Genomic DNA, 27,566 nt, shown 5'->3' with positions numbered 1-27,566 from the left:
ACAAATTTTTAAAAAACCTAAGGCACATCAAACGTTAATGGCACATTTTTTTCAAAAAGGTAAAAAAAGTACACAGTGTGCAATTGGCATAAAATGATGTTTACAAGAAAACGCGGTGCTTACATGTGTTGAAGGGAGCATTATCTAAGAGTGCTTGGCATGAAGTAAATATACCGTCGTTACCTATGTTAAAAGGCAAAAATAAATCCACTTATTCAAGTATGTGCGCACTCACCATCTGCCAAGCAAAACCAAAACGGCATACAAACACTGACCGCTTTCTCCGCCCAGCAGGCGTCTCTGATACAGCCAGCTGCACCAACTCTCTTACGAGGACGCTATGCCAGCATTTTTCCAGAGCAGGAATTGGTCAAAACAAAGCAAAAAAAAAAAAAATTAAAAACTAGGCAAGGGGGCCACCGCCCAGCCGATTCTTAAAGAGACTTGCTAGCAAAAGTTCTGGCAAAGAGAAAACGCCAAAACGGAACCTACGGCGTCCGGCGAGGAAACGGAATTGCGTCACGCAGACGTGTTCCGCCCCTGTGAAAGATGGCGCCGCTCGCGTCAGCCATCCCTGCTGCCCGGTTCCCTCTCTCTGGGGGCGGAACCTACACAGATCCGGGGCGGGGGCGGGGGCGTGGGCTGGGGCCAGGAGGTGTGGATTTGTGCCCCAGCCACGCAGGCCCTCCACGTCATTGCACAGCGCTCTCCACGGGTGACCTAGGAAAGATCCCGCGAAGATGAACCAGGAGGAGGAGCAGGCAAGGCTGGGAGCCGACTTGGCCTGCGGCCGGGCAGGGAGGGGCGGGGCGGGGCGGGGCGGGGCGGGGCGGCGCGGCGGGGCGGGGCGGGGCGGCGCGGGCGGGGCGGGCTGCGGTCGCGGCGGCGGCGGCGGCGGCGGTGGCGCAGGCGGCGGCGTGTGGGTGAGTGTGGCGCCGGCCAACCCTGCCTGCCGGGTGCTGCGGACCCCGCCGGGGGTGGCGGCGGGCTGTGTCTTCGGGCCTCAACTCCCACTCTCTTTTCCCCTCTTTCCCGGCCGAAAGCGGGCGTCGGCGTCCCGTGCCCGGTGGACAGGTGGCGTTGCCTGCTGCATCGGGGCCCCGGCTTCCCCGCAGCGGCGATGGGGACCGGGCCTCTCCTCCGCCCGCCCGCGGTCCCCAGCCTGCTGCCTGCGCCGGCACCCCGTGGGCAGCCGACGGGAGCGTGGTCGCCGCGGGCTGCAGCCGGGAGAGCCCGGGGCTCCGAGGGCCCTGAGCCGGGGGAGGCGCGGGGCTCCGCTGAGCCTACCTCGGGGCCCTTGCCCGCGAGCCGAGCGCGGGGAGGGAGGGCGGTGAGCATCCCCACGCATGCAGCATGTCAGCAGAAGTTTGTGAGGAGTGCTGATGCCCTGTAATGTGGGCCGCCGTACTTAGGCTGGGCGTCCTCTCACTCTGCGGGATGTGACCGGGTCGGTTGCTTCACAGCTCTGAGGTTGCACAGACTTATTATTAAAGGAAGTGACCATTGTGACTAGGCATCATTTGGCTTGATGGTAATCAGTTGCAGAAAGAAGTGCACTGATTATGTCTCTACGCAGGATCTGTCTGGCTCGCTGAATGTGCTGGGCCATTCATTATTCAGGAAAGGAGTAGTGCCTTTGCACCGGTGGGATGACCCTTTCCGATTCCTAGAGCTCTTCACACTCCAGGAGAGCTGCAGTGTTGTCTGGACGGGTGGATAAATTCCTGTTCACACCCTTTACTGGAGGTGCAGAGCAAGGTTACACAGTCTAATTCACATTAATTTTTGTTTGTTTATTTGCGGTAGGGTCTCATCCCATTTAATTTTTTTAAAGTTTATGTTGTTTATTTTATTTATTTGAGTGAGAGAGAGAGAGAATAGGCGTGTCAGGGCCTTCAGCCGCTGTTGTAAAACAAACTTCAGACGCCTTTGCCACCTTGTGTAGCTGGCTTATGTGGGTCCTGGGGTATTGAACCTGGGTCCTTAGGCATCGCAGGCTAGCACCTTAACTGCTAAGTCATCTCTCCAGCCCTTGTCGTATTACTTTTACTTTGTACAGAAAGGCCAAAAAAGGACTCTTGGGCTTTTCAATCAACTTGGAAAAACTTCTAGCACAATATAGAAACATCACCAAAGCAATATTATATTGATTATTAATTAATTTATTATTGTTATATATGGGATATTAATAAGGTGGAACCAGAATGTTTAAAATACACCATTTTCCCCTTATCTTAAGAGGCCATGTAAGAACACCCCCAGTGAAGCCTGAATCCACAGGTAGTACCTATATATGCTATAGTACCCTATAAATGCTGGTTTTCTTTTTCATACACCTATGATAAAGCCCAAGATATAAATTAGGGATACAAGATTAACAATGTTCTACCCAAAATTATATCAGTGTGATCTCTGTGTGTTTCAAAATAGCTTTCACCTTTGCTAAATAAAATAAAATAAAAATTACTTTAACACAAGCACTTCAGTGTTCTGAGAGGACTCATAACCAGTAACTAGTGTAAATTAAATCACGCAAAGGGTGATTCACACCCATGAAGCAGACAGCATAAGATTTCTTCATGCTACACAAAATGGTGCGCTATTAAGATATTTGAGATTATTTTCTTCTGGAAGTTCTTGTTTAATGTGTCTGAGTAAGGTTGAATATAAGTACTACAACTTCAGAGACTAAAACCGATGGTTGTGGGGGTGTTGCTGTTACTGTAACAGGCACTATTAACCCACAGCTTCACTGGCACACTACCACTCTACAAATGCCATAAGTCAGTTGACACTGCCTCAAGATGGAAAAACAAAGAGAGGGAGATACATTACAGATCACCTTGAAGAAAATAAAATAGTCTATTTGGCTATGTTCACCATCCAATATTTGTGTTTTTAAAATTTTATTTATTTATTTGTGAGAGAGACAGAGAAAGAAGCAGATATATATAGAGAGAGAGAGAATGGGCATGCCTGGGCCTCCATCCATTGCAAACAAACTTCATATGCATGCACCACTGTGTGCATCTGGCTTACATGTGTACTGGGGAATTGGACCTCTAATTGGGGTCCTTAGGCTTCACAGGCAAGTGCTTAACCGCTAAGCCATGTCTAGCCCCAGTATTTGGTTTTTGGAGAATGAATGGGTGAAGCTGGGCATGGTGGCATATGCCTCTAATCCAAGCATTCAGGAGGCTGAGGTAGAAGGATCACTATGAGTTCCAGGACAGCCTGGGTTGCAGAGTTAGTTCCAGGTCAGCCTGGGCTAGAGTAAGGCCCTGTTTCAAACAAAAAAAAGAAAGAAAATATGAATGGATGAATAACATTCCTACCTTACAAACCTTCCATTGAGCCACATATTACTTCATTTATGTGGTAAGTTAACTTGCCCAAGAAACTTGAGTCTATGTGACCAAGGTTGCTACTTCTGAGTCTTGCTCGGAATCTTGACAGTGGTCCTTGGAAGCCTCTGTTTTGGAATGTGGACTGATTTAGGACCCTGCTTCCCTTACCATGAGAGGAATAACCAGCACTGTTACTGGAAGTGAGGGCAGGTGTTGTGATATAGAATTGTACTTTATAGTAGCAGTACGCCAATTAACTTTCTCAATGCCAATCAGGAAAGGTAGCTGATTTTTTCGAAAAGTTTAGCAAGCTCAAACATATTAGCCAGCTAATAGTGTTAACATATGCTAACTAATTTAATCATATGTTGGGCTATTTTTATGAAGTATTGGGTAAAACCTCATGAACCTTGTGCTTTGTTTACAGGACTGGCAAGCTACCATCTGTCCCAGTTTGGTTACTAGCTTCCCTCAAAAGACTCTGTGACTAATGTTTGATATCTCTGGAGTCGCCAAAACTACTTGTATATAGCATGCATAGATAAAGTATTAGTTTCAAACTGTCTTTTTTTTTTGCCAGATTTGGATATGGATTTTCCTCTCCAAAGATGATGATTTCAGGTTGTCCCTAAAGTCATTTTCATAGCCTTCCTAATTATACTTTTCTGTGATATTTCATTCCTTAAGTTGTAATAATCTCTTCTGATGTATGATTTCAGTTACTTGCATTCAAAATACATTAAATGTTAAATTCAAAAATCTCAAATGTTAAATTCCTGAAATAAACAGACTCTGTATTAAATTGCATGCCGTTCTGAAAAGAATATCTTACACTTTTCTGCTCTGTCATGATTTGTCCTCTGTCCAGCATATCCTTAGTAGAGCCACACCGTCAGGTAGTAGCCACTTTACCAGAGTGACTCAGTATTATAGTACTTGTGTTCAAGTAATTCTTATTTTACTTAATAATGTCCCAAAGTACAGGGGTAGCTAGCAATTTGGATTTGCCAAAGAGAAACCATAAATTGATTCTCTTAAGTGTAAAGGTGAAAGTTCTAAACATGAGGAAGAAACTACACTGATATTGCTAAGATCTGTAGTGAACAAGAACGAATCTTATGTGAAGTTGTGAAGGAGGACTGCTGCTCTTGCTATTGTACTTCAGTTGTGAAGCTGTAACTGCAGTTCATGAGAGGTGCTTAATCAAGATGGAAGGTCAGTTCTGTGGCTGGGAGACATAAACAGAAAATGTTCAGATTTTTGATATGTTATTCCCAAAGCACTAAGCTTACTCACATACTTCAGCAAAAAGTTCTTCTGGAGCTGGAGAGATGGCTTAGTGGTTAAGGCGTTTTGCCTGCAAAGCCAAAGGACCTCGGTTCACTTCCTCAGGACCCACGTAAGCCAGATGCTCAAGGGGGTGCATAAGTCTGGAGTTCATTTGCAGTGGGGGAGGCCCTGGCATGCCCATTCTCTCTCTCCTTTTCTCTGTCTCTTCCTCCCTCTCTCTCACAAATAAATAAAAATAAAGTTAAAAAAAAAACCTTTAAAATAAAGTCCTTCTGAAACTAGTGATATGATTTTATGCATGGTGGTTATACCAACTCAAGGATATATGTGGCCAGGAAAAATGCAAAAATTAATGGGGGAGCTGCAAGACAAGTTGGTCAAGGATTTGCTAACATGCTTGAATGAGAAGTGGAAAAATATTGAGAGACATTGGGAAGTTCTAGCAAATGAGAAAGGTCTTGTTTCTATCCAGAAAGAGGAAGAAGAAACTGAAACAGCCGGTAATATAGATACTCAAAATTTGCTGAAGTGTGCCAAAGGGCAGAGACCTTAAAGGGCAAAGTTTTAGAGTAAAGTCTTCAGAGAACAGAGCATTAAAGTCAGCCAAAGTATGAGCCACCTAGAGACAGTGTCCAAGTGTGATGCTCCTCCAGAAGAGCGGCAGAAATACCCCTTGACTATAGAGGCTCCTGAACCATCACGGCCTACTCCTGATATGTAACCATGGATGTTGCCTTAGCTCAGTGGTCCAGGATCTCCTGCAGCAGTTGATCTTCCTCAGACTTTATTACAAGGCAAATACTCTCCCAAGGCTAAGTAATAGGACATATGGCATTCACCTTACTTCATCTCATCCCAATATGTAGTCTGTCATTTCCCATCATCCCAGGAAGAAGGGTGAGTACAGTCTAGCAAGACCAACCACATTCATCTAGATATTGCAGAATGTTATATTTTGTTATTAGTCATTGTTAATCTCTTCTCTCAGTTTATAAACTAAACTTTATAATAGGTATGTACATGGAGAAAAGGCTAGGATATGTAAAGTTATTTATCTGCAGTTTTGGCATCCAGTACAATAGTGCTCTTAGAATGTATCCCCTGAGGATAAGGGCAAACTACTGTATTTCTTTTGGCAGCATTAAAGCTACACAGTTTAGCATGATTGATCCTTCATTTTCTTTCTAATTAAATAAGTAGTGACATTAAATGTAACTAATGGTATGTCATAGTTTCATTTTCATAAGCAGATAAAAAATTTTCCTATAATTTAATCAGTTTCTGCTCTAGGGCTCAATTCTGTTTTAAGAATTATTTTTATTTTCAATGTAGTACTAGAATATTTGAATTATAATGTTACCTATATAATTACTCACCTTTTTAACAACAGAAAGAATTAAACAGAAATATGCTTGCAATTTAATTTTATGGTTGTATGTTTATTTAATTTGTCATCTTGGCCTCCAGTTTGCCATTGTGAATGGTGACAGTAATAGCATCATTATAGTTAAATTCACATCACATTGTACAGTCATTTTAAACTGACTATTTTAAATACAGCCAAAATAAAAATAAATAAATATATCCAGAACAGTGGATGCTTTTAGCAAGTTTAAATCTGCTGTGATCTCATCAGACTATTAAATTGGCATATATAAAAAGTAAGGAATAACTAACTGAATTTCTGAAATTAATAATTTTACAAATGTAAAAACTGTTTTTGTGCTGAACTATTCCTACCCATACATAGTTAAGTATTTTACAAGCTCTGTATGCCTAATCATACTATGATAAAATATTCACCTAATGCTCTAAAAATAGAAGTGACTACTTTTCATGAGACTTAAAACTCTCCTGACAAAGTACAGATAAAAACAAATTAAGTAAACTAGGCATAACAGTACATACTTTAAATCCTTGTACTGAGGCAGCTGAAGTAGAAGGATCAAGGTGAGTTTGGGGCCAGCTTGGAGCTATATAGTGAATTTCAGGTCAGCCTGGACTAGAGTGAGACCTTACCTTGGGAAAAAAAAAAAAAAAAAAAAAAAAAAAAAGATTTAGATTGACATACTGGGTTTTTTTGTGTTTTTTTGAGGTAGGTTCTCACTCTAGTCCAGGCTGACCTGGAATTCACTATGTAGTCTCAGGTTGGCCTCAAACTCATGGTGATCCTCTGCCTCTGCCCCTGTCCCTGTCCCCCAAGTGCTGGGATTAAAGGTGTGTGCCACCACGCGCAGCTTCAGTTTTGTTCTTTATTTGCAATGGTTTAGAAACCAAATATCCCATCATGTTAGAATTGTACATAGGCTACATAACTGGGTACCGTGAGGGTTTATTCTATGAGTAACATTCTGTGAATAACATTTTCCTAAGTAATTTGGGTTTAGATAGGTATCTTTAAAATTACTGAACCTAATCCTGGTTTTATTTGTCCCTGTTTAGATAACTTGAGCATTTGGATAATGTGAGAATTGAGATGCAGTGATGTCTACAATCTGCCCGCCACCATCCCCAGCGGTTGCCAAGACAGAGATTGCTTTAAGTGGAGAATCACCTTTATTAGCAGCCACCTTTGCTTATTGGGATAATATTCTTGGTCCTAGAGTAAGACACATTTGGGCTCCAAAGACAGAACAGGTCCTTCTCAGCGATGGAGAAATAACTTTTCTTGCCAACCACACCCTAAATGGAGAAATTCTTCGGAATGCAGAGAGTGGGGCTATTGATGTAAAGTTTTTTGTCTTGTCTGAAAAAGGAGTGATTATTGTTTCATTAATCTTCGATGGAAATTGGAATGGAGATCGGAGTACTTACGGACTATCCATTATACTTCCTCAGACAGAGCTTAGTTTCTACCTCCCACTTCATAGAGTGTGTGTTGACAGATTAACACATACTATTCGAAAAGGAAGGATATGGATGCATAAGGTGAGTAGTTTTTAAGCTTATATTATTCCTGCTATCCTAGCCATTTAGGGCTTATTTTCTGATACATTTATATTTATGTTTTAGAAATTATGTGCAAAGTGGCACATGTATCTGGAGTTCCTATGCAGCGGTAGGAGGCCCTGCTGCACCCATTTTTTTCCTCTTTCTCTTTTTCCACCTCTCTCAAGTATTTTTTAAAAAGAATTTATATGCATAGTCATGTGTGGTGGCTCATACCTGTAATCTCAGTACTTGTGATGCTGAGATGGGAGGATTGCAATGAGTTTAAGGCCAACGTGGGCTAGAGTGTGACCCTGTCTCAAAAAAATAAATAATATGCAGCTAACATAGACAGTGGTGTTGTTTGTGTGTTTGGATATAGATAGATCTGGTCTGACAACCATTATTTTCACCATGATTATGGAAGGTAGGAGATAGTAACTCTACATTATAAATGAAAAGTGCTTAAGCTAGCTTTGGTGTCACATGCCTTTAGTCTTAGCACACACAGGCTGAGGTAGGAGGATCGCCATGAATTTGAGGCCAACCTGGGGCTACAGCAGAGAGAGTTCCAGGTCAGATTGGGCTAGAGTGAGACCTTAACTCAAAAAGACCCCCCAAAAGCCTACAGAAATCAAGAAACTTAGAGTCTGAATTTGCCTAGGGAGCCTTTATCTCTACATTCTTTCTAGTTTCCTTTTACTGTCAGTGCTGTCTTTCACTTAACTACTATGTGTAGGTGTGAAAATTCAAAGACTTGTTTCATGAACTGTCAGCCAGGCAACCTTTGGCGATTTCTGGCTTCTTTACCAAGTTACCAGTTTTGCAAACTGACAAGGTTGGACCAAATGGTTTCTAGTAGTTATTCCTTTTAATTTGCAAATTTAGATAATGGAAATACTGTTTGCCCCAGAGTCGTGTGTGTAATGCTACTTACATTTCAGCATACTGATAGCATATCTAAAGAACAATTTTAATTCTCTTTCTTGCTTTCTGGTTTAAGATCAACCTGAAAGTCCATTAAAGCATTATTAATTTTGTAAGGATTCTAACTGATTGTAAAAAAAAAAAAAATAGTACTTTTTAAAAGAATAGTTTTTTTAAATTCTGTTTGCAGATTCACCAACTTATTCTCATATTCTTAATGAAAATCATTTAATTTCCACAAGATTAGCTGGCCATGGTAGCACAGGCTGAGGTAGAAAGATTGTGAGTTCAAGGTCAGCCCCTGAGCTACAAGAGTTGAAAGTCTGCCTGGACCTGTCTCAAAGAAAGAAACATAGTAAAAACAGAAAGTCCTGCATTCTTCAGATGCCAAGTGGATCTTTTTATAATTTGAAAATTGTAATATTATTTCCCTTTGTGAAAGTGCAAGGGTTACATTGACTACTTTCTGCTAAATTATATAATTTACTAACTACAAAATAAAGGATGTTTTATTTCATTTATCTATAAGACCATGAATTTACTGGAGTTTCTTTTTTCTCTCCCCTTTCTTTCCTATTAAAGTAGAAGGTATTGTGAACTAAGCATATCTACATTAAAAAATGACCAAGTACCAAAACGTTGCTTTTTTTCTTTAGGAGAGACAAGAAAATGTCCAAAAAATTGTCTTAGAAGGCACAGAGAGAATGGAAGATGAGGTAAAGTGCACATTGCTTTCTGTCAGATACCTTTATTCTCATTGCATGTGTCTATAAGACTGAAAGCTACTTTTGTTACAGTCTTGAACATAAATTAGCTTGAAAATGAGCAGTCTTTATTGAGGGGTGTAGAATAAGTTAGATAAAAATTCCTGCATCCTGTATTGGAAGAGTTAAATGAACAAAGGAAAATGATAATTGTATCTATAAATTAATATTCCACTTTTTCCATTTGTGCAGAATAAGACTTGGACTAGTTATTCATATTAAAAATTAAAAAAATGCATATTATTTTTTAAGATACTACTTCTCAGAAGTTTTGTAATAGGAGGAGAGGGACTACCAGCAGGTGCAGACACTGCCATAAACACAATATTTCTTTAAAGTTGTATCCTTAAAACTTAGGCAAATTTACTTTTTTTTTTTTTTTTTTTTTGGTCATACTTCTATGTGTTGTAATGTTCAAGTTTCCCAGTGGGACTCTTTTTTTTCTTATCATCCTGCTTTGGTAAGAGTGACTCTGAGAGAAGATACCGTGTTTGTCCTGTGGCTTTGAATAGGAATAGACACTAGAGTTTGAGAAACGGATATGGCTTCCCAGGTGAAAATTAAATGCACACTGTTTCATTGTAGGGCAGAGAAGTTCCCCTGAAGGGAAGTCTCCAGTGGAGAAAGGATTCATTACTTACTTTCCCTTGGCATGCACCAATCTCATTCCTCCTTGTGAAAGTCAGTCTTTTAAACATGGCTGTGTTAACTTTCTCTCATTTTCCTTAACATTTCGATTATAGAATGATGCCTTAAAACATAATCTTTGTAACTGCTTCTGAGAGATTGGGAGTAGTTTAAAGGTAAGGTACTTGGTTAGCATGTGTTGAGTCTCTAGGTTTGATTCCTAGCACTGGTCAAAAAAAAAAAAACTCTCAAAGATATATCAATCAATAAAATATGATACCTCATAAAATGATTTTTTAAACAAAATTACTGCATTTTTACTTTTGTAAACTGTTTTCTAAGCCATGTGAGATAATTCTGGGCAAAGGTCTAAAACTTAGAAAATGGTTCCCTACATGCAGAAAAGACTAGCCTTTCTTTGCTTGCTTGCTGATCAGCAAGCATGGTTCACAAGAGTGAACTTTAGCCTGTAATCTAAACTTCATGGAATAATTAAGGAGAATCATTTCAACATAATGGAAATTCAGGACCAAATTCTTTCAGTGGGTGTTTTTCAAACCAGAAACCTATTCTTAATAGGTTTAGCTTTAACCTATTTTTAAAAGGTCTTCTTAAATCTTCCTTAACCTTCTGTGTGAGGAGGAAAGCATGCTTAAAACAAGCTGGAGATTGTCAGTGGGAAACCTTGGCCTGCAGAGGAGTTCACATTAGAGAAACACAAGGAGGAAAAGAAGCCCAAGTGTTGTTTTTGTTTTTTTTTAAGCCTCTACCTATTTATCTTTATAAGGTTTTTCCGGTTTCTGTTGAACACAATTGAGATTGATCTTTCACGTACAGTGATGATAAATGTCTGAGATTCCATTTCCATAGTACTTATATGTCCCTGAAATTGAGGCAAGATAACAATATCCTTTCTGAAAAGGAGTTGCTTTATAGTTGAGTCCTTGTGTATCTCATGGATGAACTTTCCACAACCTTATTTTGAGTAGTAGTACTGCTTTTCGATGACACAGTGTGCAGTGACTTCAGTCATGCAAGTTTCAGGGGCTTAGAGCTGTCATCTGATAGAATCACTTAAGGAAGAAAATTGAACACAGACTCTTGTTGGAAAGCATGTGTGATTTTTGTTTGTAAACAGGCCTTTCAACAATGACTTTAAAAAGCAAAAACACTGATTAATTCTGGAAATCACTAAAGGATCATTTTTTTAAAATAATTAACCAATATATGTACAAATGGATTTATAGCTTAGAATAAATTGTCCAAAGGAAGTAACTAACTTTCATAATAAGGGACTTTGAAAAGCTGGGCTAATTTGCTCAAAAAAAATGAATTGAATTTTAGTAACCTATTTTTGGTGTACTGAGGATTGGACCTCAAGCCTCACATGCTAGGCTAGTGTTCCACCACTTAATGATATGCATCCTCAGCCCATAATATGAGGTTTTAATTTGAAGATATATGTGAAACATTTGAATAAAATCATTTCATGAAATAGGGTTAGCAAAAATCGATCACTTTTACATTTCATTTAGAGTGATCAAAGAATGATGAGGTGATAATGACAATCACTCACACTTCAAATGCCATATCTGTGCTATCAAGTAGTTCTAGAGAATGCAAATTTCAAAATCACACATTATAGAAACATAATAAATATTAATACCATCATGAAAGATATCTAAAGGAAATACTCTGTTTTATTGATTCCTAAAATATGTGTGCTAACACATCGAAGCTCAGGGAACTTTGGGAAAGAAGGGGTAGAAAGATTGTAAGAGCCACTGGGTGGGTAGGAGTACCCTGAGGCACTGTCCCTTCAACCCCACCCCCACCCCCACCCCCCACGTACACACACACACGGGCTGAGGCCTTCATGACTCCACAGTGAATACCAGCCACTCCACTGAGGAGGGCTCTCAGTGGAATGGGGGTGGGGAGAGGGGCTATAAAAGTATGACCTTTAAAAAAAAAAAGGTGTGTGTGGTGGCATACACCTTTAATCTCAGCACTAGGGAGCTGAGGTAGAAGGATTGTTATGAGTTGAAGTCCAGCCTGGTGCTAGAATGAGACCCTCCTCAAAAAAAAAAAAAAAAAAAAAAAAAAAAGCATTCAAAGGGGGAAAAGGGAGTATAAGGCCTGCCTGCATGTACATGAACCATGAACACAGTGGTTCCTCAAACCAGTGTCTACCCTGTCCCCAAGAGAGTATGTTGTGCTCCATTGTTCTCCAAATAAACTACTGTATATTAAAAAATAAAGTAAAATACGTATGTTAATACATTTAGATAGATCATATCCAGTTTTTAAAAATATTTTAGTTTTATGTGAGAGAGAGGGAGAGAATGAGGCACACCAGAGCCTCCAGCCACTATAACTGAACTCAAGATACATGCGCCACCTTGTGCATCTGGCTTATACGGTTCCTGGGATCCTTTAGCTTCGTAGGCAAGCACCTTAAATGCTAAGCCATCTCTCCAGCCCTATGTCCAGTTTTTATTGTGGAAGTTGAGTATTGGTAATAGACTTACTGGATAATTGCTTTAAAGATTTGAAAGACTTTGTTTTGCTTTGTTTTTACATTACTTGGGATTGAACTCAGGGCTTCATGCATGCTAGGCATGAATTTCACCATAAGCCTTGATCCCAACCCTGTGTCAGTCTTTTTTTATGCTTGACTTTAAAATTTTTATTTTTATTTTTTTCTAGGTAGAGTCTCCCTCTAGCCCAGGCTGACCTGGAATTCAGAGTCGCCAGCTGGCCTCAAACTCACAATGATCCTCCTACCTCAGCTTCCCAAGTGTGCGACCATGCCCAGCTTACAAAACTTTTTAATAAGGAACAGAATGGTAACCTTTAGTTAATAAGAGTCTTTTCTATCTCAATTAAATTTCAAAGGAGAGCCTTTCAAAATTTGGCATGATGATTTACTTATTGCATGTAATAGTAAATGATAAACCATGTTTACTAAAGAAAAATTTACCTGAAAGAATGAAAATAAATTTAAATACCATGAAAATCTTTTAGAAATATTTTTGGAGTAGTAAACTTGTTTGGGGCTGTGCTTAAACAAGTTGCTAATGATTTCTGTCTTTGCCTCTGTCAAAACATTTTATTGAGGGCTGGAGAGATGGCTCATGGGTTAAAGGCACTTGCTTGCAAAGCATGGTGGCCTGTGTTCAATTCCCTGGTACCCATGTAAAGCCATATGAACAAAATGGTGTGTCTGAAGTTTATTCTGGTGTGCCTCTATCTTTTTTCCTTCCTTCCTTCCTTTCTCTCTCTTTTTTTCATCTCTCTCCTTACAAATAAATAAAGTTTAAAAATAAAATATTTGTATTGCCTATATTATCCCATATTCATTATGTGATGTTCTTTATTTCATCTTACTTTATTATTCAGGGTCAGAGTATTATTCCCATGCTTACTGGGGAGGTCATTCCTGTAATGGAACTGCTTTCATCTATGAAATCCCACAGTGTTCCTGAAGAAATAGATGTGAGTCCTATGGCTCATGGGTGCCTTTTACCAGTTCCCTTGAGTTATTCTATTGTGTGTATTAGTATTCATTTTGTTATAATACTATTTATATGACGTGTTGGTCTCCAGTATCCATACATAAACTGAGTTTTCTGACCAAGCAGGCCTTTTTGATTGTGTCATGATAAAACTAAATTGTGAGCCAGGCGTGGTAGCACACACCTTTAATTCCAGCACTTGGGAGGCAGAGGTAGAAGGATCGCACCCTGAGACTCCATAGTGAACTCCAGGTCAGCCTGGATTAGAGGGAGACCCTACCTCAAAAAAAAAAAAAAAAATTAAATTGTGTATTTTGCTGTTTTTCCTATTTCCAGACCTTACAAAAGCAATATTGACTGCTATACTTTTTAAAACAAAGCAGTGTATAAATTATAGCAGTGAATGGAAGTTTTATCTCACATTCACTGTTTTCTTTTCCTTAATCATTTGCTGAGGACATTTTAAATTTCACATGCATGGAAACATCTTTAAACAGCTATTCTTTTTAGGTTTTCAAGGAAAGGACTCACTCTAGCCCAGGATGATCTGCCACTATGTAGTTTCAAGGTGGCCTCGAACTCACTGTGATGTGCTACCTACCACACCTGGCTTTAATCAGCTATTCTTAATGCCAACTTTGTCATTAAACTGTTCTGCTGATTCCGACAGCTCAGAAGAGAAAGCTGTAAGCCGTTGCCTAACCTGCCTGACCAGCTTTGATGTATGTTCTTTTTTGGTTTTTCGAGGTAGGGTCTCACTCTGGCCCAGGCTGACCTGGAATTCACTATGGAGTCTTAGGGTGGCCTTGAACTCTTGGCGGTCCTCCTACCTTTGCCTCCCAAGTGCTGGGATTAAAGGCGTGTGCCACTATGCCTAGCACTGATGTATGTTCTATGGAAAGGTTATGGTAGTGTGTAGCCATTGTGTTCTGGTTGTTGCTGCTGCTCAGTGAGCAGAGTGTACTGTGTTGTATTGAAAAGCACTTCCCAAAATATGCATTAAATGTTCTTTTTTTTTGGTGCATTTAGATAGCTGACACGGTACTCAGTGATGATGATATTGGTGACAGTTGTCATGAAGGCTTTCTTCTCAAGTAAGAATTTTGTTTCTTTTTCTAGTGGCTGGATAACACAGATACAGGTCTTATGCTCACCTTTGACAAAATTCAGAAGGAAGAAAATAATAGAATATTTACTTAGATTATTCTAAGAACGGCACTGCATATTTGAGCAGCTGCTCACATGTGAGATGTCACTCATCATGCCAGTAGTATATGTCATGGTAGTCCTTTTACAATTTAAGGAAGCTGAGTTTTCATAGTACCCAGAGAAGGTTTGGTCCTGGTTTCTTGTACTTTTCATTAAAGTGAACACTAAAAACCAATGAAATTGAGTTGCATCGTAGATTTGTGTAAATTATTTAGGCTTAGAGGTGAAATTTATTCATGTTTTCTACTGATTTTTTTTCATGTAACCATGGGAGTTAGTACAAGACTCCTGGGTTACTACTGGGTAGTCTTGGGCAAGCTACCCAAAGTTTCTATGTCTCAGTTTTCTTATCTGTAAGATGGGACTAATGAGAGCACCTATATTATAGGGTTGTTGTAAGCATTGAGTGAGATAATCATCTAAAGTATTTGAAACCATGCCAGACATAGAAAATCACTTTGTAACTAATAGGTGACATTTTCTACTTACTTTTTCTACAAAAACTGATGGTGAAATAGCCACTATGGAGAATTTGTGTGTTGGTCGATAATAATAAGTACCCTTTGGGTATAATCTCCTGTTTCAGTAGGTTCCTTTTTTTTTTTTTAAAGCAAATTATTGTGAACTTTTGTGTTTAAAAATAAGAAATAAAGCCGGGCGTGGTGGCGCACGCCTTTAATCCCAGCACTTGGGAGGCAGAGGTAGCAGGATCGCCGTGAGTTCAAGGCCATCCTGAGACTACATAGTTAATTCCAGGTCAGCCTGGGCCACAGTGAGAAATAAAAGAATAAGTGCTCTTCATTTGTGCATTCTTTTCCTTTAGGCTCATGATGGGATATCAGATGTGTAAAAATCTTAATGGCTTGATCAGAGGCACTTTAACCCTTAGTCTACTAGTCTCAGCCATTCTTGGATACTTTCAATCCCATGACTTTAAATATATCACTTAGGCTCTGTACAGGGCAATACCTATAGCTACAAAATACTGATATTTTAGTAGCCAACTGGGTTGTCTTAAGACCCAAATGACACAGTCTCTGTGAAAGCCCCTACCCCCACCAAATGCAAAGGTTTATACAACTAACATTGTAATATTATACTGGTGACTTTGATAAAATAAAGTGTTCTGAGTAATATGAAACTCACTTTTAAGTTTGTGAAGTTGTTTTCAGTCAATATTTACTATCTGTTCTTCACCCCACAGTGCCATCAGTTCACATTTGCAGACCTGTGGCTGTTCTGTCGTAGTAGGTAGCAGTGCAGAGAAAGTCAATAAGGTATATGATCCAAACATGATCTGACTTGTACTACTGCTAACATGTCATGAATTATCATTTAAATGTTAGGTTGAAGTTGAAATGGCCTAGTTGGGGCAATGTCATTTTACCATATTACTGTGATACCCTCTGGAAAAAATTGACTGTGATAGAATGAATAGGACTTCTAGCACTTTCAATTTTCTTTTCTTTTCTTTTTGTTTTGGGGGGGGTGGTTTCGAGGTAGGGTCTCACACTAGTCCAGGATGACCTGGAATTCACTCTGTCATCTCAGGGTGGCCTTGAACTCACAGTGATCCTCCCAAGTGCTGGGATTAAAGGCGTGTGCCACCATGCTTGGCTTAAATATATTTTTAAGTTTTATTTATTTTTATTCATTTATTTAGAGAGAGAGAGGCAGCAAGAGAAAGAGAAAAGAATGGGCATGCCAGGGTCTCTAGCCACTGCAAACAAACTCCAGGCACATGCATCACCTTGTACATCTGGCTTACTTGGGTCCTGGGGAACTGAACCTGGGTCCTGGGCTTTACAGGATTATGCCTTAACCACTGAGCAATCCCTCCAGCCCTCAGTTTTCTTTTTAAATATGTATTGGTGACTGTGTGTGTGTGTGTGTGTGTGTACACACATGTATTCATGGGTGTGCCAAAGCCTCTTACCATTCATTGCAAGTGAACTCCAAACAAATATGCTACTTATAATGTATGACTTCATTTGGGTTCTGTGGAATTGAACTCTGGGCTTGCAAGCTTTACAAGCAAGTACCTTTAACCACTGAGCCATCTCTCCAGCTCAAACACTTGCCATTTTGGTAATTCATAAATACCAGTTATAAATAGCTTACAGAAAATTTTTAAATGAGATATTTTTTAAAAAGTTTGTTTTCTGTCAGGTGCCTTTAATCCCAGCACTCGGGAGGCAGAGGTAGGAGGATCATCATGAGTTCAAGGTCACCCAGAACTATATAGTGAATTCCAGGTCAGCCTGGTCTAGAACAAGATCCTACTTTAGAAAAACAAACAAAAAGAATGTTTTCTATTTCCCAGTGTTATTATTGGTAAATATAAAGATAGCCATATTCACTTGGTACTAGCCCTGAAAAAGTATCATTTGATCATCTTAATATGATTATCTTGTTTTCCCCCCTACAACTATCCCCATTAGGGAGTTACTGCTACTAAACAGTCAGTGGAGCTTATGCTTTATGCATTGCTTTCATGACTTCCTTTGATGCTACTTGAGCTAATAACTTATGTTTGCAAGCAGTAGACAGTGAACCCTGAGGGATTTTTCCCTTCCTTCACTGGCCATTAATTAGAATCCAGAGATAGCTATATATATGTTTATGTCAAGTTAAGCAAACTGATTTTAAAAAAAAAGTGTCACACAGGAAATATGTTAAGGAATGATTATCTGCTTTATAAAATATTCATTATTTGTCATTTTAATAAACTTATCCTATGTACTCACCTGAACCCTCATTTGCCAGACTTGTATTTTTCATTCAGCCATTCATGAGAGATCTCATCATACTGCATTTAAAAATGAGTGATCTTACTGCTGTTTGTTACCCCCAAAAGTTAGCTTGCCACTATTGATCTGTAGTACTTCAGCATTCCAGAGGGTCTTCTCATCTAACTTTATGAAGGAAGATGGCTCTGTGGATTGGACTGGTTTTAAATATTTTTCTTTTTCATCCTCTTTAAGTTGGATACTTTGTCCCTTATCTCTTTATTTTGAGAGAAAGGTTGTCTCTACTCTACTTGAAAATCAATGCTTTAATGTAATAGCTCTGGATTTTATAGTCTGAATTCCAACAGTTACATGGCTCCCCCTCCTCCCCCCAAAAAACTGCAGGTTAAATCCTACTTGTTATCAAAGAGTTCTCAACCCCCACTAGTGATTTTCTTATTTTAAATCAAGCAGAATTAAAGATCTGAACACTCCTTGATGTTCACTATAATGGGATCTTCCACATAGAACTAACTATTGCAACAGAAGCTGTAGTTCTGCCTAATGTTAATATATTGAGTTCTCTACTCCAAAGTTGTTTGCTTATTTGAAAAGCAGTTGTTGCTGAGTAAAATTACAGGCAATTATTTTAGGTTTTTATTTCTCAAATAAATTTGAGAAGGACTGAATATAAAATCTTTCACATTGAGAATAGCAATATTCATTCTGATGTTACTACAGGTTTTGAGGTATCATGCAGTTGTTTTGCTAAGTATTTCCTAACCTTGCTACAAAATCCCTTGTTAAGCAATAAGTGTTATATTTCATGAGTGAGTTTTTGGTTTTTGTTTTTTTTGGTTTTTCGAGGTAGGGTCTCACTCTGGCCCAGGCTGACCTGGAATTCACTATGTAGCCTCAGGGTAGCCTCAAACTCTCGGTGATCCTCCTACCTCTGCCTCCTGAGTGCTGGGATTAAAAGCATACACCACCATACCCGGCCTTCATGAGTGGTTTTAACTATGTTATGTTTTGTTATGCAGGATATATTTTATTTAGAGTAACAAAATTTGTATTTAAATGTCTTTATATTATATTTTTATTTATTTATTTATTTGACGGAGACAGAGAGAATGGGCTCGCCAGGGCCTCCAGCCACTGCAAATGAACTACAGATGTGTGTGCCCCCTTGTGCATCTGGCTAACGTGGATCCTGGAGATTCAAACTTGGGTCCTTTGGCTTTGCATGCAAACGCCTTAACTGCTAAGCCATCCCTCCAGCCCTTAAATTTCTTTCATAAGCAAACAAGTGGTATATTTTGAGACAGGTTATTGACCCAGGCTTGCCTTAGACTCCCTATAAAGCAACGGATGACTCTGAATTTCTGATCCTCCTGCTTTTATGTCAAAGTACTGGGATTACAAGCTTGTACCACTATGCCCTTATGCCAGGCATAAGTGTTTTTTTTTTGTTTTTTACTTTAATGCTAATTTTTTTCTTTTCTAGATAGTGAGAACATTATGCCTTTTTCTGACTCCAACAGAGAGGAAATGTTCCAGATTATGTGATGCAGAATCAGCCTTTAAATATGAATCAGGCCTCTTTGTACAAGGCCTGCTAAAGGTATGCTTCCATTGATCACAAGAGAAACCAATTTAAAAATACTACATATTAGCATTTAATGAAGCTCCTTTTTATATGTCCAGGGTCTTGCTTCCTTTACATAGTTCTGTACATAGAGTATGTCTTACAGATTTACAGGTAGTATCATCAGTGAAACACCATGAAATATCATTTATGTTATAGGTGGTTTCCTCTAGCACTACAGGTTTTTGTTTTTTTTTTCTTATTTTGGTTTTTTGTTGTTGTTGTTGTTTTTGTTTTTCGAGGTAGGGTCTCTCTCTGGTCCAGGCTTACCTGGAATTAACTCTGTCATCTCAGGGTGGCCTTGAACTCATGGCAATCCTCCCACCTCTGCCTCCCAAGCTGGGATTAAAGGTGTGCACCACCACGCCCGGCTAGCACCTCAGTTTTTTTAAATTATTTTTTAAGTAGTTTATTTACTTATTTGTAAGCAGAGAGAGAAGGATGGAGGGAGGGAGAGAGAAAATAGATGCACCAGCGCCTCTTGCATCTGCAGATTAATGCCAGATACATGTGCCACTTAGTGTATCTGGCTTTACCTGGGTACTGGGGAGTCAAACCCAGGCCATAAGACTTTGCAAGAAAGTATCTTTAACTGCTGATCCATCTCTCCAGTACCTTATTATTTTTTAAATACATACCTAAATTAGGTTGTACTTCTAAAATAGGAATATTTCTTCTTTTACTGAGCAGATTTGAAACTTTGAAATACCATTTTGTGTTTATATGCCATTTTCATTTATTTAAAACATCTCTTTTTTGGGGGGGTGGTTAGAGGTAAAGTCTCACTCTAACCCAGGCTGACCTGGAACTCACTCTGTAGTCTCAGGTTGGCTTCTAATTAACTGTGTTCCTCCTATCTTGGCCTCCTAAGTGCTGAGATTAAAGGCATGCACCACCATGCCCAGCTAAAACATCTTCTATTTTGTTTTTTTGATATATTTATACAAAGGAATATTATTTAATTATAAAAGGTCTGTTATTTGGGATGGAGAGATGGCTTAGCAGTTAAGGCTCATGCCTATGAACCCTAAGGGCCCAGGTTCAATTCTCCAGGTCCCTCATAAGCCAGGTGCCCATGGTGGCACATGCACCTGGAGTTCGTTTGCAGTGGCTAGAGGCCCTAACGTGCCCATTCTCTCCCTCCCTCCCTTCCTCTCTCCCTCCCTCCCTCCCTCCCTCCCTCCCTCTCCTTCTCTCTCTCTCTCTCCCCCTCTCCCCCTCCCTCCCTCCCTCCCTCTCTCTCTCTCCTTCTCTCTGTCTCTTATAAATAAAAAAATAAATCAGGAAAAAATATTTTTTAAAAGTCTGTTATTTGGTGCAACATGGTTTAAAGGACATTGTGTTCGTGAAATAATAAATCAGGCACATAAATATGTTCTCACTTACATGTAGAAGCTACAAGGTTGATCTCTTAGAGGCAGAGGGTAGAAGTTACCAGAGCTTGGGAAGGGTGTTGGGGAGAGTATAGAGGATGGTCAATAGGGTTATGGATATAGTTGCATAGAAGGAATAACTTTGAATGGTCTTAGGATAGTAGAATAACCATGACTGACAAACATGGATATTTTTCACAATGGTTAATAAGGAGGATTTTGAATATTCCCCAAAAAAAGAAAATGATAAATATCTGAGGTGATAGGCCAGCCTGATTGAATTATTACATTTGGTATACTTATAGTGAAGTGTCACATTGTAGCCCATTAATATATAAAATTATTATGTATCAATTAGATTTTTTTAAAACTTTTTATTTTTATTTATTTATTTGAAAGTGACAGACAGCGAGAGAGAGAGAATGGGCGCGCCAGGGCTTCCAGCCTCTGCAAACAAACTCCAGACACATGCGCACCCTTGTGCATCTGGCTAACATAGGTCCTGGGGAATTGAGCCTCGAACTGGGGTCCTTAGGCTTCACAGGCAAGCGCTTAACTGTTAAGCCATCTCTCCAGCCCTCAATTAGATTTTTAATTTACACATATTCACTTCTTTATATATTTATTTACAAATATATGTATTTTATTAATTTAATTTTGGGTTTGCTTTTACTTTTTTTTTGAGGCAGCACACCCTGACCTCCAACTCAGTGATTTGCCTGCTTCAGCCTCCTGAGTCAAACTGTTCTTATAAACAAAAAAAATTATGTTTATTTATTTGTTTGTTGTAAATAAAAACTGATCTTTTGGAGTAGGAGATAGAGCTTAGTGGTAGAGTGTTTATATAGAACATGCAAGGCCCTGAGTACAATCCCTAGAAACTCTGAAACAGCAGAAAATTCTGTTTTTGAGTTTCAGATGATGATCTGCCTGAGCTCAGAGCAGTAGTACTGAAATATGGAAACTAGACGAAGCACATTTCTAATTTTAATTTTGAAAATCTGAAAGGGAGTACCACTTCTTGTTAAAAATATAATAGAGTACACAACATACTTCCTCAGCACCCTCTCATTTAGTTATGTGCTATTAATCCTGAAAGAGCTCTGTGCAGATGCATAATGGAAAACCTAAGACTTGGCATACAGTCATGATAAATTTCTTAGAATAAAATCAAAGCCAATTGTTTTTCCTTTTTTTTTAATGGAAAAGATGTTGGGCTATGGAAATGGCTATGAGTGACTATGTTCACATCTCCAGACCCCATACAAAAGTTAGAAGCTATGGCAGTTTTCTGTAATCCTAACCTGCCTACAGGGAGAAGGGAGATAGAGATGAGAGAATTACCTGGAAGCTGGCAAATGGAGTGGTGAATAACAGACTGCCTCAAATGAGGTAGAAGGCAATGACCAACCCAGAAGTTGTCCTCTGAACTCCATGTGCCTACTGTGGCACACATAGGCCCCTACTCACATACGAACACACACACAATGAAAATTTTTTCAGTTGTTCATGTCACTTGGCATGGAGAATAGTGAGTTTTCTTTTCATTTTGACAGGATTCCACTGGAAGCTTTGTACTCCCCTTCCGGCAAGTTATGTATGCTCCGTATCCCACCACACACATCGATGTGGATGTCAACACAGTCAAGCAGATGCCGCCCTGCCATGAGCACATTTATAATCAGCGTAGATACATGCGGTCAGAGCTGACGGCCTTCTGGAGGGCCACCTCAGAAGAGGACATGGCTCAGGACACCATCATCTACACAGACGAAAGCTTCACTCCTGATCTGTATGTAATGCCTTGCCTTTAAGATGTCATTGTCAAATAGTATGAAACTCTTCTAGTAGTGAAACAAACCAAGCGCTAGTAAAAAGGATATAACATATATGATGCTTTTTTTCTTAAATATTCATTTTATAAACAATACTTTCCCTAAAATAGGTTAAATATTTATTTAACAAATACACACTTGAGTTCCTGGGCATTTAGTGAAGTGCTCAGCTTAATATTGGTCTGTCAAATAGTGCCAGCCCCTATATTGCTTATTATTTAGGGTATAATAGTCATTGAACTTTAGTGTGAGCTAAACTAAAGTAAATCTGTCTTTTGAATATGAATATAAAATACAGAAAATCTACTAACATGTAGTAAGAAGACATTCTTTCACTTTGCATTGTACATTATGTTACTCATTCTTTACCAGAAAAAGTGATCTTGGCAAAGAAAAGCGATAATAATTAAGTGTGGATTATAGTCTGGTTAAGGGGGAAATGATGATAAAACTGTAATCATAGAACTTCAAGAAGACATTTCAATGATGTTCTGAAACCTAAAATAATTTTAAAAGTGTGAACTGGTCTATGCTTTCAAGCATTTTATTCTTCCCTAAAATGTTTTCTATTCTCTCCCCCACCCCCATTCAGTTGCTTAGAACCTCTTTGGAAGGGATTTAGTACACTTCAGAATAGTTTTGAAACCATTTAGAGTTTTTATTTTAAAATGTTTATTTTGCTGATTTGACAAATTGATGAGTTAGCCATTCTTGTTTTGCTTTGATGACAAATAATATTACAAACTGCAAAATTTTTGTTTCCATCTCTATGGGTATATATTTGAAGATAAAATTAGCACAAATACTTTCAACCACAAAATTAAGTATTGACCTTTATTTATTATAGGCTCAGTGCATTTAACTATCCCAGATTTTTAATTTTAACTTTTTAAGTTAAATTCAATCACTGGAAATGTTCTCTGCTTCATCCATTTCTTTTATGATTCAGATACTCATTCAGTGAAAGATAGTTTCAGAACGGTGAACTAAAATATTGCCAGTGTCTCCCCAAAACCCAAGAAGTGGTTCATTCCTTAATCCCCCTTGAGTTTTAATTGTAATATTAATGTGCTTGTTTTTGCTGCTGCTTTTTCTTTGAAATAAGAGGAATTAGTAATTGTATTTATTGACACATTCATCATCAGTGTGCTGAGAGTTCTAAAATAGATTGATACATAAACATCCATCCTGGGGAATGTGTGGTGATTTGATTCAGAAGTCCCCCATAAATTTAGGTGTGCTGAATGCTAAGTCTCCAGCTCATGGCAATTTGGAAATTAAAGCCTCCTGGAGGCAGTGTATTACTGGGGACAGGGTTATGGGTGGTATAGCCAGTTTCCCCATGCCAGTGTTTAGCACACTCTTCTGTTGCTGTTGTCAATCTGATGTTGGCCAGGAGGTGATGTCCACCCTCTGCTCATGGCATCATTTTCCCCTGCATCATGGAACTTCCCCTTAAATCTATGACAAAATAAACCCTTTATCTCTACAAGCTGCTCTTGGTTGGGTGATTTCCACCAGCAATGCGAACCTGACTGAACACACTGTTTAGAAAAAATAATTATATTTTGGCTTAACAAATACCAGTAATGTATTTGTATCCTTGACTTAAGTAAATATGATGTATGTTATATGTGCCGAGTATTGAATCCAGAGCCTCATGCTAACTTGTAGTCTGTCACCAAACCAAACCACATGCCCCTGAATATATATTTTCTATCTCTAAATATATTCATTTATATTCTTTTTATCATTATTATTATTTATTACAGACATACTTGTATGGATACATCATGTGTTGGTACCACCCTTTCCCTTGTCCCTGCCCCCATCCCACTGGGGAACCCTCCTCACTGGGGTTGCAGGTTTTCCCCATGGAGTTGTGGGTTATGTGTTGTGGGAGCAGCAGTTATTGGGGGGAGGCAGTTCCTCTAGGCATGATGTCCCAACTTGTGGCTCTAACAATCTTTCTACTGTTCCACAAAATTCCCTGAGCTGTGTTGAGTGTGTTTTAAGTTTACTTCAGTGATGGGCTCTTGGGTTCAGGGTCTGTTTCCTTTCCCCTGGTGCTGATTGTCAGTTTCACCATGGAAACTACATTCTGTTTTGTTTTGTTTTGTTTTGTTTTGTTTTGTTTTGTTTTGTTTTGTTTTGTTTTGTTTTTTCAAGGTAGAGTCTCATTCTAGCCCAGGCTTACCTGGAACTCACTATGTAGTGTCAGGGTGGCCTCAAACTCACGGCGCTTTTCCTACCTCTGCCTCCCAAGTGCTAGGATTAAAGGCGTGCACCACCACACCTAGCAAAACTGCATTCTTGCTCATCTCCCCAATCCCTCTATAATAAATTGAGCAACATGGTTGAGTATATATCTCTCTAGTGAAGCATGTAGCATTTAGAGTAAAATGCCCAGTAAGGGAATAACCGGTCTGTTAGCAGCTTTATGTTCATCCTTTTCAGGAATCTCCATATTAATTTCCATAGTGGTCATACAAGCTTACAATCCCACCAACAGTGAATGAGGGTTCCTATTTCTCCACATCCTCGCCAATATTTGTTGTCTTACAATCTACTTATAAGAATTACATTGACAGGGACAAGAGGTTTTGGAAAATAATGCTGTATATTCATTCTAACATTTGAACTTTTTTTTTTCCTTTATAGGAATATTTTCCAAGATGTCTTACACAGAGATACTCTAGTAAAAGCCTTCCTGGATCAGGTAAAGCTGGAACCAGATATTGTCAGATTAAAAGCCATGTCATGTTTTCTTAAAGATGTTTCACAATGTCTGTCCTATACATATAAAACATCAAAGAAGTAAGTCCATATCTTTAGAATGTACCTGTAGACCTTTCTAAAGTCTCTCAATGAGTCTTCTTTTGAATTGTTAATAAGAAGTAGCTGGCATATTAAAATTAAAACTTCAGCATTATCCATTTCCTATTAATATTTTAATTTCAAGTGTTATCCTGTAACTCAAGGGTTGGTTGTTTTGCTTGAGAGAGAAGTGAGTTATTTGCCTTAGCTGAACAGAATACTTCAGTGATAACATCTGTCTTATCTCATTTGTAAACTGTCTACTTAATTGCATATTTTGATGAGTGGTCAATGATATGGGGCTTACTTCTTCCTGAAATTGGAGCTTATCATGGTATCACTCTGGGGATCAGGCCAAGACTCCATGTCATTGAGTAGCCTTGAAACAATGAGACCCTTAGCTAGGATGATGACTCATGCTGTAATTCCAGACTTGGAAGGAAGGAAGAAAGGAAAGAAGGAGGGAGGAATTATCGAAAGATTGACTCTTGAATGGAATGAGATCTTCATGTTAGCTAGAAAGTGGGGGCACAGGTCTGTGTGGCCTGTGTCATGACAGAGTTCAAGGATAATCTGTAGTCCTGCAATTCTGTGTTTCTCAAGCTGAAATAAACCCCTCCTATACTCCACCCCTACCTACATAAACATGTAACCTGAAATAATTAACATAATTATTGTTTGTAATAAAAGAATGACTTATTTTGACATATGTGCAAAATATGAGTGCATTTCTAAAGATAAAGTAGGAAATCTCAGAAACTTTCAGGCTGTTTCCAGAGCCTTTGCTTCTACTACATTCCTGCCTCTCTGGTGGCTTCAGCAGATGCGACCATCATGTACATTGTCTGCTGGGTCCAGTCAGCCTTGTCACAGAGGCATGCACGTATGATTACCGGGAAACTACGTATTAAGATGGTTTGTTTTCCTGCAGGTTTTTCATCTGAAGCCAGGCTTATCTCTCAGGAGTACATTCCTTGCACAGTTCCTGCTTGTTCTTCACAGAAAAGCCTTGACACTAATAAAATACATAGAGGATGATACGTGAGTAAATTCCTGTAGAGAAGAAATTGTTTGTACTTTATGAAGGTTTGTTTAGTTCCCCCTGCACATTTTCTATTACAATGTTTGATTTTGTTCTTTTTGTTTTTCACTATTTGTAGGCAGAAGGGGAAAAAGCCCTTTAAATCTCTTCGGAACCTGAAGATAGATCTTGATTTAACAGCAGAGGGCGATCTTAACATTATAATGGCTCTAGCTGAGAAAATTAAGCCAGGTCTACACTCTTTTATTTTTGGGAGACCTTTCTACACTAGTGTACAAGAACGAGATGTTCTGATGACTTTTTAAGTGTATGATTTATTGAGTATGTTTCACCAACAGTCATGACTGCTGTAGAAGTGGTGTGGAGGCATCATTCCCATAGTCCTGCTCAGCAGCTGCAGGTCAAGTTACTGACACTACCCTTGTCACAAGAGGGCTGTAAGGGGATGTCACATACATCATTACATTGAATGTCTCTTCCCGTTGTACTGTCTTGGGGACTTTTGTTTACAATTATAATAAATGCTATTGCTGTCTTTTGAAGATATTATAGGATATAAATGACCACAACTACTGTTTTTTAAAATCTGTGATTCCTGGTTGACATCTCAAAGTAGAGTGAGTTTTTACAGATGTACGACTAGTTGACTTTCCATCTTTGAGTGTTCTGTGGTGTATAAGAATACTTATGTAATCAACTGAGCATTAGAGCAAACACTTAAATTTTTCATTTCTACAAGAAGGAATTTAGTTTGAGCACAGGCTTAGTTTTCAGAAGAAAGACATGAATGAAACAGATTTTTAACTGAAATTAAGTATTAGATCCTATTTTGTAGGCTTGTCCTTAGGGTTCAGTCCATCTAGAAATGCCAAGGAGTCATCTTAGTCCTTGATTTTGGTGCACAGTGTGAATTTTGTTTTGTTGTTGTTTTTGTCAATATCTTTTTTTTTTTTTTTTAGTTCTGTCCAAAAATATATAGGAAATCCCATTTTGTTATAGTAGTTACCAGTTTCTGAGCCAAATTGAACTATATACGTCCTGTGCCTTTCCCCTGCCTCACTTCAAAAATACAGTTTCTTGGAAAAGATTTAGATTTCAGTGGTCAGATGTTTTCATCTTGGGTTTTTGTTGTTGTTGTTTGAGTTTTAGTCATTTGTTTGTTTGTTCGTTTGTTTTTTGGCAGGGCCTACTGTGCCTGATTGGATAGTCATTATTACTCTGACATTATAAAATACATTAAAGAATGCATAGATACCTGGATGTGGTCACTCATATTTACACTCCCAGCACTCAAGAGGCTGAGGTAGGAAAATTGCCATGAGCTTGAAGCCAGCCTGGGCTCTACAGAGTGAATTTCAGGTCAGCCTAGGATAGAGTGAGACTCTACCTCAAATAAACAAACAAACAAAAAAACCCATGAAGATTGAATTTTATTTCAAGATTGTGAAACAGCTCCTTTTTTTTTTTTTTTTTTTTGTGTTGTTTTTTGTTTTGCTTTGTTTTTCAAGGTAGGGT

General features: G+C 38.9%; 1 protein-coding gene across 4 annotated transcripts; it reads left to right on the top strand.

Moving 5' to 3' along the window:
* The first annotated feature begins 657 nt into the window (after positions 1 to 657).
* Positions 658 to 27,566, top strand: C9orf72 (C9orf72-SMCR8 complex subunit). Of its 4 annotated transcripts, none has more exons than XM_045142180.1 (11): positions 658 to 761; positions 7,080 to 7,565; positions 9,149 to 9,208; positions 13,286 to 13,381; positions 14,431 to 14,495; positions 15,815 to 15,887; positions 18,844 to 18,960; positions 21,914 to 22,149; positions 24,854 to 24,911; positions 25,941 to 26,050; positions 26,170 to 27,564. In XM_045142180.1, exons 2-11 carry the CDS (start codon positions 7,122 to 7,124, stop codon positions 26,354 to 26,356), a joined length of 1,446 nt encoding a protein of 481 aa, XP_044998115.1. In that variant the 5' UTR covers positions 658 to 761; positions 7,080 to 7,121; the 3' UTR covers positions 26,357 to 27,564. The 4 variants fall into 4 exon arrangements, with proteins under 4 accessions (XP_044998115.1, XP_044998117.1, XP_044998118.1 ...); XM_045142181.1 differs by lacking the exon at positions 658 to 761 and adding an exon at positions 870 to 923; XM_045142182.1 differs by lacking the exon at positions 18,844 to 18,960 and having other exon boundaries at positions 26,170 to 27,566.

Source organism: Jaculus jaculus, chromosome 1, assembly GCF_020740685.1.
Source record: "Jaculus jaculus isolate mJacJac1 chromosome 1, mJacJac1.mat.Y.cur, whole genome shotgun sequence".
NCBI lineage: Eukaryota > Metazoa > Chordata > Mammalia > Rodentia > Dipodidae > Jaculus > Jaculus jaculus.
The sequence above is the reverse complement of the archived record's forward strand: the minus strand, read 5'-3'. Positions and strand labels throughout refer to the sequence as shown.